The sequence below is a fragment of the Anser brachyrhynchus genome (assembly GCF_964034855.1).
Source record: "Anser brachyrhynchus genome assembly, chromosome: 7".
In the NCBI taxonomy this organism is placed as follows: Eukaryota; Metazoa; Chordata; class Aves; order Anseriformes; family Anatidae; genus Anser; species Anser brachyrhynchus.
Window position 1 is genome coordinate 30,171,422 of NC_137701.1, and position 19,622 is coordinate 30,191,043.

Consider the following 19,622-nt stretch of genomic DNA (forward strand, 5'->3'; position numbering starts at 1 on the left):
CAGAAATGCTGAAATTGTCCAAAGAGTGGGGGAGGGAGGGTGCCATATTTATTCTATGGTTATGGGGGCTTTAAATTCTCACAAAATAAAATATTTGTAAACACAGAAGAGCTGACTGGCTACTACTTTTCAAAGCGTCTTTCAGAGACGTTGACACATTCAATCTTAAAATAGGGCATCTGTGAGCTCTGTGGTGCCAGCCTAGCCTAAAATGGCAAGGGGGCAGCAGATGAATCCTGGAGCTCAGTATGGCTGGGAGTCATGAGATACCAGAGAAGGTATCAAGGCTTTTTCTTTTCTTAAATTCATTCTGTAGTCAGAATGAATTTACCAGTCATACCAGTACAGTTAAATAAACCTCAAAAGGATGAAATTTTATGGCATTAGGGCTGATCTTGTTTTGAGCAGGAGGTTGGACTGGATGACCTACTGAGGTCCTTTTCAACCTGAATTTTTCTTTAATACTAAAGGCAATCTCATTCCTTTTGTTGAAGGAAAGAAAGGGAAAGGGATTAACTAATGATTTTGGAGCACTTATATTTTGACAATTATGGAATTCTATCTTAATTTTTAACTATGCATTTTTTATTACATGTATACACACACATATGCAGGACATCTTCTGATTTGTGCTGTTACAGCAAACATCTAGAATGAAACTTGTTGAGTACTCAAGCATAATGGCGCATGAGGGAACAAAAGACAAAGCAAAATCACTGTGAAAGGGAGGTTGTAGTAAAGCACATGGGATTCTAGCCTCACAAGTGGCAGGAAGGCAAGATTATGGGAGGAGGTTGAAAGAAATTATGAGAGGTTGCAACAGAATAATATTGAAGCTATTTTGTGTCCACCTGTGCTGGAGCAACAGAAATTGCTCCACCTAACTGAGAGGTGAATGTGTCTGTTCAAGAGTATTAATGTTTCAGAATTTCTTCCAGTCATAATTATAGCTTCTCTTCCATTTAAAACAGGTCATCTTTCCCTTTTCCGCCTACAGGGAAGCCTGTTCTGGACAGGCATTTATGAATTCATGGCTTAGGAAATAAAGCAAAACTTTCTGTGACTTCTCAAGAATTCATTTCTACTTGTTGCTTCCCTTGCATTTGTTTAGACTGACAGGGAATATTGGTCTGGATAAAGTGGTTTCAAGAGCACAACACCTGCAAGACCATCTCCATTTTTGTATCAGGCATATTTTTCCAGTGCACTGTGAATTGTCTCCACTCACATCCAGATCAACCAGGGTACTGGCTGGGAGGCCCTCTTGTGCCCACCTGTCAGTTTTGTATTCAACAGGCACAAGGAGAAACTAAGTTTTAATGATCCAACCCAAAATGTTAATAGCTGTTCCTTCATTTTTCACAAGCTCCATGCATGTTTAAATCGGTGTGTTTTCACCTAAAAAAAAAAAAAAAAGAAAAAGAAAAAAAATGAAAAAAAAAAGAGGGGGGGAGAGAGAGAGAGAGAGAAGATGAAGGGGAGCTGTCCAGAAAGCAGTATATCAGCTGCAGGTTGCCAGGCTGAGCATAACTGGGAGTCTAGAAGGCTTTTTAAGTTAAAACCCATCAGTAAAACTGACTTTGCATACTGCAGATAAATTAAAAAAAAAAAAAAGAGTAAAAAGAGTTGGGCATCTGATACCTTGCTCAGGTCTGGGGAAGTGAAGTGTTCGGAGTGAAAAAGCTAGAGAGAAAAACATAAACTCAGTATCAAGCTAGCTTGGTCCCAGGTTCCCAGAATTTACAGAAGAGTTTAATTCACCCCTCTTTCCCTTGTGTCTAACTCTGCTTTATTAAAGAGAGTTAAAATCAGCAACTTTTACCTACTCCAAGAAGAAACTCTCATGTACTTAGTTTAAGAAGCTCCCTTTAAGTTACAGCAATCACATTCATTTTTGCAGACAGCCCAGTTTGAATAAGACAAAGGTCCTGAGCAACAAGATACAGATAATACTGAAATAAGAGCATGCAGTAAATTTGGGGTAACTGATCTCCTCTGCATGGGGTGGAGTCATAAACTTTTTGAGTGGAACCTCTCTGTCATAGTGGTATGAGCTTAAATGAATTTATTTCTGCAGTCCTGGTGTTATAGTTGCTGTAGTACAGATTGGATGGAAACCAGGTCGTCTATAGATATTTTTTTTTTTGTCAATTTATTAAACTTTAAACCCTGAACATTTTAATAAAAATACAGAAGTACAAAACAAAACTGTGGGTTCATATTTTATTCAACAGCATTACCGAATAAGAGACATCCCCTTTAGGGCAAAAAAAATGCCACTCCCATTTCATACTGTACTTATTTCTCTAATATCTCCTAAATGATTATTTGCCAAGAAGTATATTACGGGATCATCATTTTTTCTTCTACCTCCCTGAGCAAAGGCTGTTTCTGTTTCTCAGCAATCAGAGAACTGCTGTCTCCATCTACAATTTCTTTTCTCTTTTTCCTTTTTTGTTTTTTTTTTTCTTTTTCAGTGTATGTGCTGGCAAATTCAACCTGCATTATAAACAGCAATTCTACATGCCAAGCAAGATGCTTTGCAGCCTTAGCTTTGTGCTTCTTCAGAACAGCATCCCCAGAGGAGTGACTTTACGGGTTATTAGTAACATCCACAGAAATGGCAACAGATATTCCCATCCCATCCTTCCTATGTATTATTCATAAGGCTGTAGATTTGTCATGATAATTTATTGGTTAAATCACAATCTCCTCTCACTGGGGTGTAGTCTGGGGACCTCAAGGTGAATAATAGCAAGTTGTGGACATTGCACAATATGCTTTTAAGTTTTAAATGCCACCACAAGGTGCAGGGAATATACACTGGAGTTTCTCTCCCTAAAGAAACTCCGAGAATCTGGAAGAATTTTGTAATTGAAAAACTGATTTTGTAATGTGAATATTCATCTGGTGGAAAATGAACCATGGATGCCTCAGAAGAACTAGCAAGTGATAACTTTCCCTTGCTACTAGCCAGGGGTATAGCTGAATCATAGTAGGGAAATTCATCAGAATCCATATTCAATTCACCAAATAATCAAGAACTGATTTTTTCAAAGACAGGTGCCTTTGAACTGAGCATCTAAATCCCTTATGTTCTCTTGGACTTCCTTAGCCACTTTAAATTGAAATGCAGGTTTAAAACTTTAACAGTTCAGAAAGGTACAACTGGAGAGTGTACATACTTTATCTCAAAAAAGTAGCTTACTCAGGAAGCAAAATTAATAATCTGGGACTATTCAGTCTGGGATAAGAAGACTCAGAAGAACATGGTAGAGGTCCATAAAATCATAACTGGTACAGAGAAGTCAGATATAGAAATAATGTATTTAGTATTTTCCAGCACGAGGCAACTAAGGAAACAATCAGTACTTTTAGAGCAAACAGAAGACCTTTCTCACTCAGTAAGTACATGTTGTGAGGATATCTTTAGAGCATATAAATAGGTTCAAAAAGAAAATAGACAAATTCAGGGAGAAGAGGCCCATCAGGAGATATTGATCCTGATGATCAGCTCAATTCCACAGCTCAAAAATTATTCTAGTGCATTTTTGTGGATGCTGAATAGGTGTATCAGAGGCAGGCATATATATTCTAGTATAAGAATTAAGGAGCTTCAAATGAAACTGGAAGGAGGAAAGCTCAAAATAAGTTCCTCTATCATCAAGACTGTGAAACATAGGGAGCAAACAGTTTAAATGGGTTCAAGGGGACACCAGAAAAAAAAAAAAAAAAAAAGAGAGAAGATGATTGAGGATTACCATTAGGAAGTCACTGATCTACAAATGGTCAAAGAATATTCAATGTAAGTATCATATAACCTTGCTCTGTTCTCATACACTCCTTCTTCCACAACTACTGAACCCACCAAAGCCTATATACACAGCCACCTTGTGTGCCAGCTTTCTGCGTACAGGATGAAACTACGTGTTGCCCCTCAGCAGGGTGGGGGAAAACACTTCAATGAAACAAGGCATGGAGCTGCTTTGGAGTGCTTGGCCATAGACATAAAATGACAGACACAATAGCTTTTAGGAATCAAATACATCATAAAAGCAAGTAATGAAGAGGATAACATCTTTTCCATATAGCTTATGATCAGTTCCATAAAAGTATTTGGCCTCCAAAATCTTATTGACTTCAGTAGTAGCTGGGTACTGCCTTTGTACCTGACAGCCTGACAGTGCTGGTGAAGGAAAAAAAATCTATATAAACAGCCAGCTATGTGGGAACAACAACAAAAAAAAAGTATCGCAGTATTAAGTACAACAATCTGGGGGTTTCTTAATCAGTGCTTCTTCCACGTGCTATCTAGAAGTTACTTTGGGTCAACTTATCTGCAGAAGATGATATGGCTTCATCTCTGTAGCACATGCTGTGGCCAACCAGCCACAGGAGCTGTCCCCATGGCTGAGGGGCAGCCTTTCTCTGTGGCAAGCCAAATGGCCTGGGCGAGCCAGCCCCAGAAAAGGGGGCCTCAGCCCCTCCAACCTCCTCCTTGTTCACGTGAGGGCATCTTCCAGGCCACTCCGAACACGGCCGCCTTTGGCCACGCACGGGCCACTCCATCACAGGGGCTTGCTGAGGTCACAGTGGCCACCACTGCCCCGCCTTTGCTGCAGGCCCTATAAAACAGGCCCGCTGCCGCTGGCCCACCATTTGCTGAGCATCTGGGCCCTCTGACTGCCAGCTTGTGCGGCAGGAAGAAGACCAGAAGAGCAAGGCGAGCAGCAGGCCTCCTTGGTGTGCGAGGACAGCCATGCAGTCCGGTGAAGCACCAAGAAGGAATGCACTTGAGCAGAAGGAGATGTGTCGTGGGCGGAGGGATAGCACCGGTGGCACAGGAGACACCAGTGCCCCAGGGACCTCTGGCACCCAGCCCATAGACAGGTACAGGCGGTACCATTGGCACCGCAACGATGCGGGGAACAGGCCGGCCCCTCAAACACCCAGCGACAGGGGGCCTGGGCCTTACCATAGGAGCAATGGTGATGTGGGGCGAAGGCGGGAGCATGAGGCAGACAGCCGCAGGGAGCAGAGGCATGCCCATAGTCCGGAGCACAGTGCAGGACCCAGTAATGGCCGTAAACCAGACGGCACCATCAGACCCATGTGTGATAATGAACCCGACACTGGCATGGGACCGAGGCATGGGACTGGACGACCCCCTGGTTCGGCACCGTGGCCTGAGAACATTCCGGACGGAAGGCATCCCATTTGGGCAGTCCTGGGCAAGGACTGGCTTAGCCTTCTGCCCAACACTGCAGAGCCCATGCAGCTGGATCCACCAGATGTGGAGGAATAGATGGAAGTGGATCCACCTCGGCCAGAAGAGACCTGGGACTACTGTGGCATGTCTTTGTGCTCTGCCATCCGAGAGCATCAACAGCATCGCAGGAGTGCCCAGCGAGCCCCCTACTTGTTGTTCAGGCTTCATCGCAAGCATTAGCTTGGAGCCACCAAACACCACGGACATCCCGCAGGCTTGCCTGCAAGATGTCCCGGCAATAAACAACTCTTGCCGATTTTTAGGGGTTGTGTGAGTGCTTCTTTTGGGGGGGGGGGGGGGGGGGGGGGCGGGGCAGGGGGGAGTGGGCTAAAGTTGTGCCAGGGGAGGTTTAGCTTGGATATTAGGATGAACTTCTTTACCAAACGGGTTGTTAGGCATTGGAATAGGCTGCTCAGGGAAGTGGTTGAGTCACCACCCCTGAAGGTCTTTAAAAGACGTTTAGATGTAGAGCTTAGTGATATGGTTTAGTGGAGGACTTGTTAGTGTTAGGTCAGAGGTTGGACTGGGTGATCTTGGAGGTCTCTTCCAACTTAAGTGATTCTGTGATTCTGTGGTAAATGGCAAAAGCAATAAATAAACCTGTCTGAGAAAGATCAATGCTGTTCTGTCAGACTTGGGCAGATCCTAATAAGTGATGATTCCATTGTGCTCTTCAACAGTGAATATTCCAGGAACAGAAAGCAAGTGAACCCTGTGAAAGCTCAAGACTGACAAATTTGATAAATGATGTTCCAGCTCTCCTCCCCACACAACCTCTCCAATGAGAGATACAGCAAACCATGAAGGTGGATGCTAAATATTTGCAATGCAATGCTGCTAATCAGAAACAGCAAGAACAAAAGGAAACAGAGAGAGACATTCTTGCATCTGTGGTCAGACAGACTTCCATCCTAAGCTTTGCTGGGAAAAGGGACAGAAGCAGTTCCCTTGGGGCTAGCCATCGCATTGGAGTTGTTTGTGATATCCCATGTGGTTCTGCTTTATTTGGTTCTGCTCCACATTGTGGGCACCTTAGCTTCTGCCAAATCCCAGCCTAAGGATCTACCAACCCCTCCAGAACAGGTGGTGCTTCTGACTGTCTTTGCTGCCCCATATCAATGAACTGACACTCATCAGCCTTAACAGAACAGGGTTTTCTCCTCAGATTTCCCCAACAGGGAAGTTGTCACAAGAGGTGCTTAGCCCACAACAATATGAAGTAAAACCCCCAACTGACTTCAATGTGGGAATAACCTGAATGCTTCCATGCCTGGGAAATGGATATTTTTACATTCGCAAGGCCTACATATTCACTAGGGAGGTCTTTGACCTCCAGCTGAGAAATAATTAAGATGCCAAATATTTGGACATTAGATTATACCGCAATGGCTAACTCAGCCCACCAGTTTACAGCTGGTGTGCCCTTCCTACTATTCTCTGCTCACAAAAAAATCAAAGTGTGCATATTTTTCAATACCTGTGAGCTCAATCAAATGACTAAGACAAAAATGCAGAAGATTATAACTTTAAACTGAAATATTATAATCTTAAACTTTCCTTCTATGTTTTGTCATTTTTTAGCATTTTTCTCATTCTCACATTAAGATGTACTTGTGAATCCTGAAGCACTGCCTTCTGCTTTCCCATATAGTCCTGGCTTCGTTTGTGAAGCAGCCTTTCCAATACTTGTGTGTCTGTAAGGGAAAGAATATATTTCTAAGGCACAACTGACATCTGCAGAGGGGAGAAAGTTAGTTCTGCAGTTCATTAATCCAAACAGCAGCTCTTCTGTGCACAAAAGGTTTCACTTTTTTTTTTTTTCCCTAGTCAAATTGCTATGCCCTGTATATACGTTCAGGTGTAAAATCTGCAAAAGGTAATTACTTTCCAAGAGTGCTATCAAAGCTGGGGCACTCTCCTCAGCACATAAATCTGAGGCAGCCGCGCATGTCTCCAGACTTAAGGAGGCTCCTTGAAGAAATATAAAAACTCTGAATTTCCCTTTTCTTATTTAAACACCTGTGATTTCCTCACAGAGGCAGCGAGTACCAAAGCCCCACATAAATGGTTTGTAATGCAGTTTCGAATCAAGCCCTGAAGGATTATTAAAGTAATCCATCTTAATTATAGTGAAAAACTGTTACTGGCCTTACATAATAATGTTTCGTTTATAATTTCCACTTAGGTCTGCTTTCCTCCCTCTCATGTTTTGCTCTTTCCCCAGCTGTATTTTGCCTTTTTCTATCTTGGAAGAGAATTATTGAACACCTTTGAAACTCAATAGAATATTCTTAGGGTGGTGGGATGACCTTGTAATTAAGGCGAAGACCTAAGAATAATGACATTTTAGATTTTCCTAATTATGTCTGACCAAGGTTCTATGTTCCATGAGCAAATTTCTGGTCATCTTTGCAGTTCCAGCCAAGAGCAGAGATGAATGACATGAAATGCCATAAAAAGGTTCACCTCTGCCCCAGTCTAAATACATTTATCTATCTGTCCTATAATTTACATTACCTGTGCTGCCGGTGCCAATAAAACATGCCTCTTCAAGGGGAGGATGTACCTCTTAAAGTCTTGTTAATGCAATAAGATCCCAAGTAGGGAGAGAAAATTATTATTCTGTGCTGGAAGAATGAGTAGATGATTAGGACTGTAGTTTGATAAAGACTTCAGAAGATATACAGCCAGTGTCTCAAATGATGTGACATTATTATTGTCATTCATATTCAGGTGAGGTTTTGAGTTCTATGCAGAATAACTAATATGCCACTTTTTGGCTGTCTGGGGGCCTGCCACTGGTTCCCTGGGTGATATCATGCCCAGTGTTTACATCCCAGCTTCAAAAGCTGTGCATGAAATGCTTGCTGCCATGCACCTCCTTCTCCAGGCAACAAGCCTGTGCCCACATCTGGTATTTTGGAAATACAGACAGAGTCCTAAGCAGAAACATATGTGAACTTTTTGCTCAAGCATCTTTAAGTGTTTGGTGAGCCATGTTTCAGTCCCCTGGTTTATAAAATGATGTGTAAAATTCGTCAGCCATCCTTCAGAGTCTGAGTCATCACCAATACAAGGTTGTGAACAGGCTCTCCTGGATGAACCTAAAGCAGCGGTATATTCAGCTGCCCCTTTACTCCTCTGGAGATCTCATAGCAATCCCCTCTATTTTTTCAAGCCTGTGTGACTAAGGAAATCCCCTTTCCCTTTCCCACTGCCTCAGCCAGAGCTCAGCGCAATGAAGTGACTTCCCACCAGTCTCCATCTATCATCTCAAAACAGCCTTATCTTTTTGTTATGGTTTGGTCCTAAAGCTTTTGGAAGGCCTTCATAGCTACCTTTTCTAGCTTTTGCTTTTCTGTGGCTTCAAAAAAAAAGAGTTGTATTTTATCCCTCTTATGTCAATAGAATAGGATCAAACACAGCAGAACCTCTCCCAGCCAAAAGGTATTTGTTGCTCATTGCCACTGCTGGCAATGCCATGTGCAGCTAGGGACATCAGTCACAGCACATAAAGCTTTGGCCAATTGGCCCTGCTGGTTTAAGGTGGCCTCTGAGTCACTCAATGGATTCATGTTACTTTCATTAAAAATGGAAAAAAAAAAAAAAAAAGAGAGAGAGAGAAATGCAAACTATGAACTTTTTTTTTTTTTTCTGTTCAGTTTTACACTTGTACAAAATAACAAGAAGCAATTGTAATGCTCAGGAAGAGCTCAGCTAGCCCCAAGAGAATCTCGCTTCTTGACAGTTCAGGTGACCTCATGAAACACTTGTTTCTTCCAGTCAATTGCAACATATACATTATTTACATTAATTGCTTCTTAAATTAAAGTTGTCATCCGTTATTCCCTTCATTGTGTACAGTGAAGAGCTGATCCAAAATGCTTTTCATCTAGAGATACTTACTTTCACCATCTCCTTTTGAGTTTTTGGGGGGGGGTGTTCCATGTGCTATACTGAAAAAAAAAAAAAAAAAAAAAAAAGAATCTCTATTTTAAATATACAATGCTTGAGAAAATAGAAACACAGAAATTGATCCCTGGGGTTAGCTGAGAATCTTGCTACACATAAATATCTACCCTGCATAATTTCTGGGCATATTACAGTCAATATTATTATGGAGACATCAAGCTTAGAAGTCTTGGCTCATCTATATGGTAAAGGGAAACCAGGTTTATGGCAAACCCAGCTACTGATCAACATTTCCAAGATTAAAATTTAATTGAGTCAATTATTCTTCTCTTGCTCTCCCATGGAAGAAAAGGTTAAGCTAAATTTAAATAAGCCATGTTGATCTCTACATTATTCATTCAGTCGCTGATATATCACTGTCTTGATAATTTATGGGTTCTCAAAGCTACCGTGATGTTTACCGCCCATCCCAACATTTTCAGTAATCATCGATTAAGATGTCCCTTGGTTCCCAATTCATTTCAATTCTGATAGATTTGTAGAAATTGATCAAAATTACTATTCAATCATTATTTCACATGGAGCTTTCTGACCTCACTGCATGGTATCAACATTCATTTTGTGATGATGTGGATGTCTCCAAGCTAAAACTTCAGAAATTAAAGACCTACTATTAATGTTAGCAAATATTTAATGCTGCTGCACTTGTAAGCCTAGCTTTTTATGTTAGCTTTACATAAAATCTTTTTTCTTTAGAGACATATGACATTTTGCCTTTTGTTTTTAAGCATGTTTTAAGCAATATTTTCAAATAGAGGAAAGAAACACAAGAACCTAAACACCATTTTCAAAAAGTTTTTAGGCACTGAGACCCATGTTCTGCAATGCATTTTGTCCCACTGCGATCACTGGAGCTTCTTTGAAAACCTTAGTAACCTAAAATGCAAGGATTTACTAAATCTGCATCCAAGGGTCAGCATCGAGTCGAACCTTGCTGCTTGAGCTGCCTCTGAGTTCAGTGAATAGAAAGCAAGCTCCCACAGGTAATCCACCAACCTTAAGGTGTTTGTGAGGTAGATGGAGAGAAATTGTCTTCCTGCAAGTACTCACATCTCTCCTTTGACCACAAAGGGAACACAGGGAAGCAACTGTGATCAAAAGAGCAGTACAATGTGCAGTCAGCAATAGCAGATATTTAAAAGACACTCAATAATGATGACTTGCAGCAAGCGACACTACATTAGAGGAAAACATTTCCTCAGACAAATTAGAGTCATTTTTTAAGTGACTTGGGCAGTTGGAAGCTGAACACCACTTCCCTCCAATGATACTCCACCTGCAGACATGTTTGAGTGTTGCCCTGCTTTGTGTTATAAGTTCAAAGTAACAGATCAAAAAGTCACATTTTTCAGCATTGAACTTGGCACTGGGAAAAGATTTCATCTCATCAAACTACAGTCCTCAAAACCTAGCTATCTGATCACTGTCCTAACACACATCCTCATGAGCCATCATATTCCTAACTGCACCATTTCTAGACTCATGACTATCAGTGTAGCCCAATCCTTCTGTTGCACACTCCTCCTCTCTCCTTACTAAAGCAGAGAAAAGAAAGAAAACAATGCCTGAAAATTAGGGATATAACAGACCACCCAACAGCAGGCAGTCATAACAATGTATTTCCTCTGTCACACTTCCTACAATGAAAGGATCATTAAAATCAATGATCCATACATAGACACTTAGCATTACACCCACAAGTGTGATAGAGGGAGTGGAAGGGGGAAGGGATAGACAGGGAATGGTATTTTTGTAAAAGTGTGGGGCACACCTTCTTTGTAGGTCTTAATGACAGCTCCAGATCTGCAAACAACCTTTCATTGTTCCTGTTGAATTTGTCAGCCATCATCTAGTAATGAAGAAAACAGCAGCCTTTAAAAGCAAAAGAAGGCCAAAATATTTGTGATAGAAAGCAGCACTGAAGCTATCATGAGTTCAGTGAGCATACAGAAACATGTCAATCATTGTCAGACGCTCAAGAGATTAAAAAGGACACAAAAGCACAGTAAATGACAGCAGTAGGATGATCAGTTCTTTATATTGGCTGTTAAGCCACCGAACTGCTCAGAGTACCACCAAGGGAGGTCCGGATCACTACTCCCTGTAGCTGATGGGATGGATATCAGGCTAGAAATTAGAAAGGAGGCTGGCTTTGAAGGACCCAGTAGGCAAGGAGAGAAAGGGAAGTGTCTACAGCCACCAAGATCAAAGTATCATCAGTTCCCAGCTAAGAGGAGACTTTCTGGAAGGTCCAGGTACCACCTTGCCCCATCCCATCCCACGATTCACTGCGTGATGCCATCCGTGAGGTGTGACTTGCTGGAAGGGGAGGACTTTGCTGTTGGGGTGGATGGCTTTCCCTGCCAGCAGCCAAAAACATACACCTGACAGAGCCTTCAGAAACAGTCACTGCAGGATGGAGAGAGGAATTTTTCCTTACTGTGCTATATGCCAAATTGCTAAGGTACCTGTCACTCCAGGAGCAAAACGTCTCTCTACTGTTCTCTGCCCTGCTTTGCAAAACCTTCAGTCACACACACGCACACACACAAAGACAGAGAAGACCCTTGATCACAACCTACTCAGATACTCTGCTGTGTTCAAGCTGTTAATAAATAATTGACAGTGGGTCCCAGAACAGACAATGTCACCGTTGGCCCCCATCAAGTACTAGACATTTGGGAAATTTGTGTTTGTGTTCCTTTTCTGGTTTTGATTTGATTTTCTCACTCCCTTCCCCCTCCAGTTGCCCTAAAGCTGCAAGAATAATATAGGATCTGTCTCATCCAGTATCTGTGACAAGCACAGCTCTGCACGCATGGCCATGCAGAAGCAAGAGGTCTCCAAGTCTCCTGTGCCTGGCTGACGAGTGTGAATTAACTCCATCACCAGGCATTTCAGTTCCAAGAGAGAATTGCTGCTCAGTAAGATCCAGACTGCCCTTTTCCCCATCCTTCTTGTTTATTTATGGGTTTTATTTCCCTATGTACTCTGTGCTGCAGCATTAAGGGAGGTAGTGGGGGAACTTGAGAGCTGCCTGCCTTGGTCAGCAATGGCAGAAAGGATCCTGCTACAAACTGGCACCATGCTGAACCCAGTGCTAGACTTCATGAAATGCGAAGATACTTATAAAAACCCCCACCCCAGAACCTTCCTTTATGTTTTCTTTTGCTCTCCTGTTTATAACAGCAAAGGATACTGTGAGGGTGGGATTAGCAGTGCCAGCACCTTCTGGGAGCAGGATGGCAATGGTTTAGTACAGACTGAAGAATAAGTCCGCTTGTTCTGAAATGGCAAAAAGGAATTGTTACAGCCTGGCACAGCCTGATATCATGAATCACAGACAGATTTTCCCCTGTGCTTCTGCCTGATTCCAAGCTTGTGTGTTTACATTTTCACCCTGCATGGCTCCTTGAGTATTACTGCAATGCAAGAAATCATGAAGAGCAGCATTGTCCTGTGGCTGGTGCCTCTGCCACCACCCTGCTGCTTGTCCAAGATCTGCTGTCCTACTTTGTCTTATCTGTCCCTGCTGCAGTTCATCTCTGGTCTAGAGCAGTGGTGCTGTTAAGGTCACTAGGTGGTGTTTAGTACTTCACCAGATGCATCCAGTGCCTCAAAACTGCAGCTTTGGGGATATTTGGAGACCCCTGGAACCCACAGGCAAAAGGAAAGATGGTGCAGTCAGGCATCTGGATTTGATGCCCCAGAGAAGCCCTCTCAGTTTAGCCTGAATTTCCCACAGGCTTTCATGGCCTTAAGTGAGGCTGTTGCTAGGCTGAGCACTGCAGATGGACATTTACATTTCAGTCTTTCTCTGCAGCAACAGGCACATGTGTTTGACGAGAGCAACGGAGTGTATAAGAGTGACCAGTTGTTCCTGACACAACTGCACTGTTTTTTCAGTCTCTGTTTGCTAATGGAACCTGAGAGCAAAAAAGACACTAGTAGTTCTTCATTAAAGTCATCTGCTCTCTCTGCCTGTTTATTTCCATTTTGAAAAGGCCACCTTCATAACTCAGAGCAGCCTGCCCTCCTCGCTGTTACCAAAGAGAATTTCAAGCAGGCTTAGACTTTATCCTCTTTCCTGACTAATAGATCCTCGATTCCAAAACACCACTCTGCACTCTGCAGGACATGGGGAAAAATTGCAGCAAGGGGATGCTCAATAGGAAGAAAAGATTCGTGCTCTCCAGAAGCATAAATACTCAGCATACAGGCTGCAACTTTTGGCTCTCCTCATCTCAGCCTAAGATGTTTTGTTGCAAATTTATGATGCCATCTTGAGTACCAAGGGTAGCTTCCTGGCCCTTTTTTTGTTGTTGTATTTTTCCTAGCTGACAGATATCTGCCCATATCTTCTACTCCTGGTTCTGATTTAAAGTTGTCTTTGCCAGTCAAATTTAGCACTTGCTCATTCAAGATGACTGAAAGTAAGGCCAGGTGTGGGAAAGCAGCTTTGAGTTACATTGTGCAGCTTGTCTCTGCATGTCTCCTGCCAAGGACACGAGGCAGTTATACTGGCTGCTTCCCATGATGTCTTGCAAATCTGTAAGAATTAAATAAATAAATAAACAAACTAACTAACTAACTAACTAATTAATTAATTAATTAATAGTGGGGGGAAGGGGGAAATTCATTGACAGGGAAGCTTTTAAGCTGGGAGGTTTTTTTGTTTGTTTCATTTCTTCTGATTTTACAATTAAGTTGCCCAGGCCCCAGTTAATTCCAGGACAAGCCTAGATTAAGAAGTAATGCAAGTCATCTCCCACGTATGCTTGTTAACCTGTGCTTGGGGAACCTGCGAACTGTGCAAGTGAGCAGAGAGAAGTTGCCCAAGCCACACGCCTGCCTTGTGGGGAAGAATTCATCTCACAGGTGCATAAGGGAAGTAGAAAAGCAGTGGGTAAGGCAAGCAATCTCTTTCCTGCCATGTAGCCAGGGGTTATGCAGTCTGCTCAGTCGAAATTTCCTGAGCCAGATGTTATATGCCTATTTCTGCATTCATAGCCCTGGATGGAGGAATGTGATCAACTGTCTGGGGGTTTTGATCTGGAGGTTTTGACCCATTGCTAATTGCTAATACTTGTAACAGATGCAATTAGCATTCCATAGCTGAGCTCTGCTTTTCCTTAGCTTTTTTACTTCTGTTGCTGAACTGCTCCACTGGGTGCTCTCATGTAACGGTGAACTACCTGTCTCAGGCTCTCCTTGGACAGCAGCAGTAGCCACCAACTCTGGGCAAGGAAGACTGCAGGGCTGTGCTTTGGAAGCCTCTGCTTACTGCAAAAGAAAAAAAAAATGCAGCCCTGTGCTGCTGACTGCCATCACCAGGTGACAGCGCTGGCATGACACCCACCTTCACAGGGTGCTAAGGCCCCATTCCCCAGGAGACTACATCAAAACCAGATGAGCTACACAACAGATCCACACACAGTTTTCAGCCCATGCCAGAATGGCTGAGTGCAACCATCCTTCGTAATGCCTGCAAGAGCTGTTTGTTGGTGGCCAGATGTCTCCCATACCCAAGATGGTATTTTTGGAAGATGCTTGTGGGTTGGTGTTGGTTGGTTGCTTGCTTTTGCAGAAATTCTGCAAGTTAAATCCAGACTGAAAAAAGCACTTTTATATGGAAAGAATGAGCACCCCTAATTTGGGGTCAAAAATATACATACCTGGGAACGGTGTGTTGTCTTGAAGGGTGTTAGAGAATCTAAGCCAGAAACCAAACTCCTTCAGCCATCTTCAACTAAAGGACCAAACAGAAATACCATACTTATTTCACTTCATTTTCCCTCTTCCATTCAACATTAGTTGATTCCTTACAAAATACCCAGATATTTTTCACATATTTGTAAGCAGGGTACTTTAGTCCCAGCCCATCTCTATCAAGCAGATGAGAGAATAACCATTCTATTTTCTACTTTACAGTCGCTATAAGGAAACTCATAATTCAGCCTTCACGTACAGCAAAGTTCTGATGAAATTTAATGGAATTGTAAGTTCTCTTTATGTACATACTGGGAGCTAAAGGCAAAGATGTGAATTCATTTGCTGAGGGACATTTACAATCCCTATCCACAAAATAAAGACAGAATGTTTCATGCTTTTTTTTTCCTTTTTTTTGTGCTTTTTTTTCAGAAGTCTGATGCTTGTTTCTGCAAAATGTGAATAAATAATATGAGAAACATAATTTCTTTTAGACCTCTTGCAATACATAAGGTATATAAAATTTATTATATAATGTTAAAGTACCCAGATTAATTTCCTGAGAAAAGTATACATATTGAAAATTTCTAAGCTGACAAATACTATAGCAATAAGACTAGAAAAAGTTCTTGTTCAGCTCTCAGAATCTGTTTCCAGCTTGGGAATCACAGAGCTGAAATGTTTGATCAGACATGATCACTACAGCCAGGGAATGCATTTTCAGCGGGCAGTTTGCAGTTTCCTGTTAATTTCATGTCATGAAATTGTGTGTTGTGGCTCAAAAGGCTGCATATCACCGCATTTACACTGTGCTTGCTGGGGTGGAGACAGCATTCAGACATGCCACTGATCTTGAGTAAATGGCCTAAATCATGCAAAGATATGCAGAGATATACTCTGCTCGATGTTTAAGCTTAGATAAATGCATAAATCTGTGCCAGATTGTTGCTGGAGGAGTTCCATCAATATAGATTCATAAACAAATTAACTCTCCTCATCTGGAGGGCCTGGTTTGCCACCGCTGCAATTTTTGAACTTTACTGTGTACTGAAATCACAGGAGTGTAAAAATAGAAGAGAATGATGTTTCAGGCCTAGTTTGCTCTCATTTCCTATGAAAGTGTATTAATAGGTAATTTGTTTTATCCTTCAAGGCATTCAGGGGCAAGCATGACATAATTCCAAGAAGGATGATAAATTGCTAAAAGATTTGCAAGATATGTTTCTGAAAATTGAGGAAGATGATGTTATTTAATATAGTGTGGTAACCTCATGTTCTATGCTTAGTAGTCATGCTTGGGTCTTTCCATTGGGGGCATTCACTACCTCATTATCTATAAGTGTTTCTTTAATGTTAAATTTCTCCTCCACCCACATTCTGAATTCCTAACATATTAGTACATCATCTCTAATATCATTTAAAGGAAATAAAACATAACACATGATCATTACTTATTCAAAACAGTCACAGTAAGAGAGAGTAGAATTTAGCAAGAATTTAAGTTTTTAAGACATTCAGCTTTTTTTTTTTTTTTTCCTGATGGGAATATAATGCTTGAGTGATAGGAGAGCAAAAGCTCTATTTGCTGCACAGTCCAAGCAATGGGTTCTAAGTGAGAAGAGGTGGGAGGTGAAGCTGATGCTAACAAAGTACATCTGGTGGTAACGTGACCCCAGAGCACATACCTCTTGTCTGACGTGACAGCAAAAGGAAATCTTCATCTCCATCCTGCTGCTGAGGGATAGAGTCACAGAGAGATGCAGGCTCTCCTGCCACTGTCTTTGGTGGGAGCACAGGAACACACCACACCTTCCAGACCAAGGCACGTATCCTGGTTGCCTCCACTCCGGGTGATCCTCTGCACTCTAGGGCAGTCTCGTTTTGCCTGCACTGAAGACACAAGGGTGAGGTCACTCCTAGCCCTGGCTTCACACTTGGGTTCCCCTCCTGGACACATGGTCCTTGACAAACCGTGGAGCAGAATCCATGTAGGAGCCATCACCAAGGCAGTGTGGACAGCTGGAGAAGCAAGAAGCTGGAAGAAGTTCACAAGAAAAGGGGCACAAGATTGACCAATATGTCTCGGATGATAGTGAGAGCGTGTGTGAGAGCAGAGCCCAGATCTGAAGCACCAGCCAGTGTCTGAGGGGCAATTCCCACGGCAGGGGCTGGCCCCACCAGCAGTGGCAAGGAGCAGAGTTTGCAGCTGTGGATGTCCTCATGCTGCAGAGCTGGAAGAAAAGCTTTTATCCAAGGCTAAAATAGGCCACTAGCAAAAAGTTCAAATGTAGTGCAGAGATTACCCATGTTACTTACTTGCTGCTGTTTTTCCATGTGTTTATACAGCTCTGCCAAATCAGCCACATTCCAGAGAGGGAGATTTGGAGAAAAGCAGGGATTTAACATCACATTAAGAAGCTGCTTACTGAAACAGTGAGATGCCGACTGAAACTTGGCATGAAATAAAACTGACTGCATCTCATTCCCTAAATGCCTACCCTAATAATGGTGTTTATCTGTTGAGTACAATGCAAATTTGAGTTGCAGGAGACAGCAGAGACCTAAAGTACAGGGTGTTCTGCAGAAAACTCAAGTTATTTTCAATGCTTTAGATTTGTGAAGTGGTTTGCTGCAGTCGCTGGGATGTAATAGTCCTATTAATGAAGGCCTGAAAAATCTTCCTTTTCTGCTGAGCCACAAAACTTTCTGAAAAGAATAAACAATAATAGCAAGAATGATACACGGTTATATTTATTTTAATTACTATTATTGCTTCAATCATCATTACCATTATTATTTCACTCTACTCAGGAACCAAACTGTGACTAAAACATCATATTTGAATGTTATCATCCTCTTCAGTATTTTAAAGGTGCCCATTAATGCTGGTTTTGGAAGGATGCATATCTCACAATAAAACCCATTCCCAATTGACAGCATCCTGAGATTTAATGTTCCCTCTGCCCTCCTGGGATCCCCGTGTGCTGCAAATGATTTTGTGCTCCAGATTTTCTTCAGCTTCTTCTACATTTGCCAGTATCATTTTGGTTCTTCGAATTTCATCACTGGGCGTTGAGGATGAAGTCCACCATGTGATACACTTCATCCTTTCTCCCATTAGCACATACGTCTTCTAGCAGTATTCCAAGAAAAGCTTTTACCTAATAATAATAATAAGAGCATTGTAAGTTTATAGTTTTACTTTTTCAACTTTATCTGATGTGTAGTTCTTATTTTTTTCTCAAAGTCAAACCACCAGCTATTGTGAGCTATTTTCAGCACTGCAAGATGTTCAGTATGCTGCTACAGGAGCAGGGAGGCTGATCACTCATCCAGGTGCTCTTCCAGCCCCACATCTAGCCAGATAAAAAAAAAAAAAGAGAGAAGGTAAAAAGCAAAAATTTCACTTTTTCACATCCTCAGCCCAGTTGCCCTTTCCCTCCCAGTTCTACCCCTTACGCTGGGCAGAAGTATTGTAGACATGGTCCAAAACAGAGACTGGTCTCCAACTTGTTCCTCTGACTTTCTTCATTTGAGCAGCTCAGTCAAAAATGCCCCTTTCCTGTTTGTTTGTTTTCTTGGAAAATATATTGCTACTACCTACAAAATAAATGCTGATTGATTAAATTTTAGCTAATTTCCGCAGTTAAGAGATGACAACAGCGACAACAAAGAAACAGCAAAAACAGAACAAAAGTGAGGCTTTAGTAAATTTTGACTGAAGTATTTCACATTGCAGACTTTTGACTCACCCGGTTTCCCCTTGGTGTTTTGAATTTGAACACACTCTCTTTGACTTGTAGGCTTAATTGATCACATTCTGCCCAAGGAAACACCCTCCAGAGTGGATGAGACTGCAAAGTACTAAGCACTTAAATTTAAATACTTGTACTTTTTTCTTCAGGGTAGCATGGACTGTTCATTCCTAAAGAATTCAAGCAATTTTCACACAGCCTTCATCATCTTTCAGAAAGTATATTTACAGAATTAAGGGCTGGTCAGAATTAGCCCCTAACAACCTCAATGTACCTTTCATGAGTTAGATATAGTTGCATGTCTTTAGCTAAATTACAGTTTAGATTATTATATTTTGTAAACCCAAATTTCTCACAGTTCCAGCCATATCTTCTTTTTTTCATCACCTCCACCGCCTCCCTTGCCTCGTGAGAGATGAAGAAGAAAAAGTGCAACCTTCGTCGGTGATTTCATTCTTAAGGTAAGTTGAAATACTGATTTTTTTCTAAAGCAGACGTCTCTGAAAGAAATGTCACTTGCAACATTTTTGGCTCAGCTTGACTTTAAGTTATGCCCATTTGTCCTACCAGAGAATGGAGTTTGCATGGGCCATGCCCCAGCAGCCATTAGCCAAGGTCCGGTCCTCCAGCAGCAGAAAGCAGCAACTTGAGATGCTTGACAATAAAAATCTCCTGAAAAAAATATAATTTTTTAGAATTAGTAGTAACTACATCGATTTCAAATCAGACAGCTTGCAAGACCTTTAATTGAACATGATTCTGTGAGAACGCATTTTCTTTACTGAAGGAGAGCTGCTATTTTCTGTTAGGGAAATTTTATGCTGTGTAAAAACATTGTGGGTATGATGAATCAGAAAGAAATTTGATTTCTCCAAGCAAAATGATATTAAAGAAATCATTGCCATTCTCTGTGAGAC

General features: G+C 41.8%; 1 protein-coding gene across 1 annotated transcript in view; it reads right to left on the reverse strand.

The window, feature by feature from the left end:
- Nucleotides 1–19,622, reverse strand: part of LOC308198431 (uncharacterized protein) — a 115,619-nt gene that overhangs the window by 18,056 nt on the left and 77,941 nt on the right. The window contains exons 11-19 of the mRNA XM_080600813.1: nt 18,410–19,377; nt 16,636–18,306; nt 14,917–14,990; nt 14,437–14,524; nt 11,504–13,790; nt 11,013–11,090; nt 10,292–10,329; nt 9,176–9,225; nt 6,869–6,963 (exon numbers count right to left, since the gene is read on the reverse strand). Of these exons, the coding sequence (XP_080456939.1) occupies nt 6,869–6,963; nt 9,176–9,225; nt 10,292–10,329; nt 11,013–11,090; nt 11,504–11,518 (276 nt within the window). The 5' untranslated portion in view covers nt 11,519–13,790; nt 14,437–14,524; nt 14,917–14,990; nt 16,636–18,306; nt 18,410–19,377. The remainder of the gene's footprint in view (nt 1–6,868; nt 6,964–9,175; nt 9,226–10,291; nt 10,330–11,012; nt 11,091–11,503; nt 13,791–14,436; nt 14,525–14,916; nt 14,991–16,635; nt 18,307–18,409; nt 19,378–19,622) is intronic.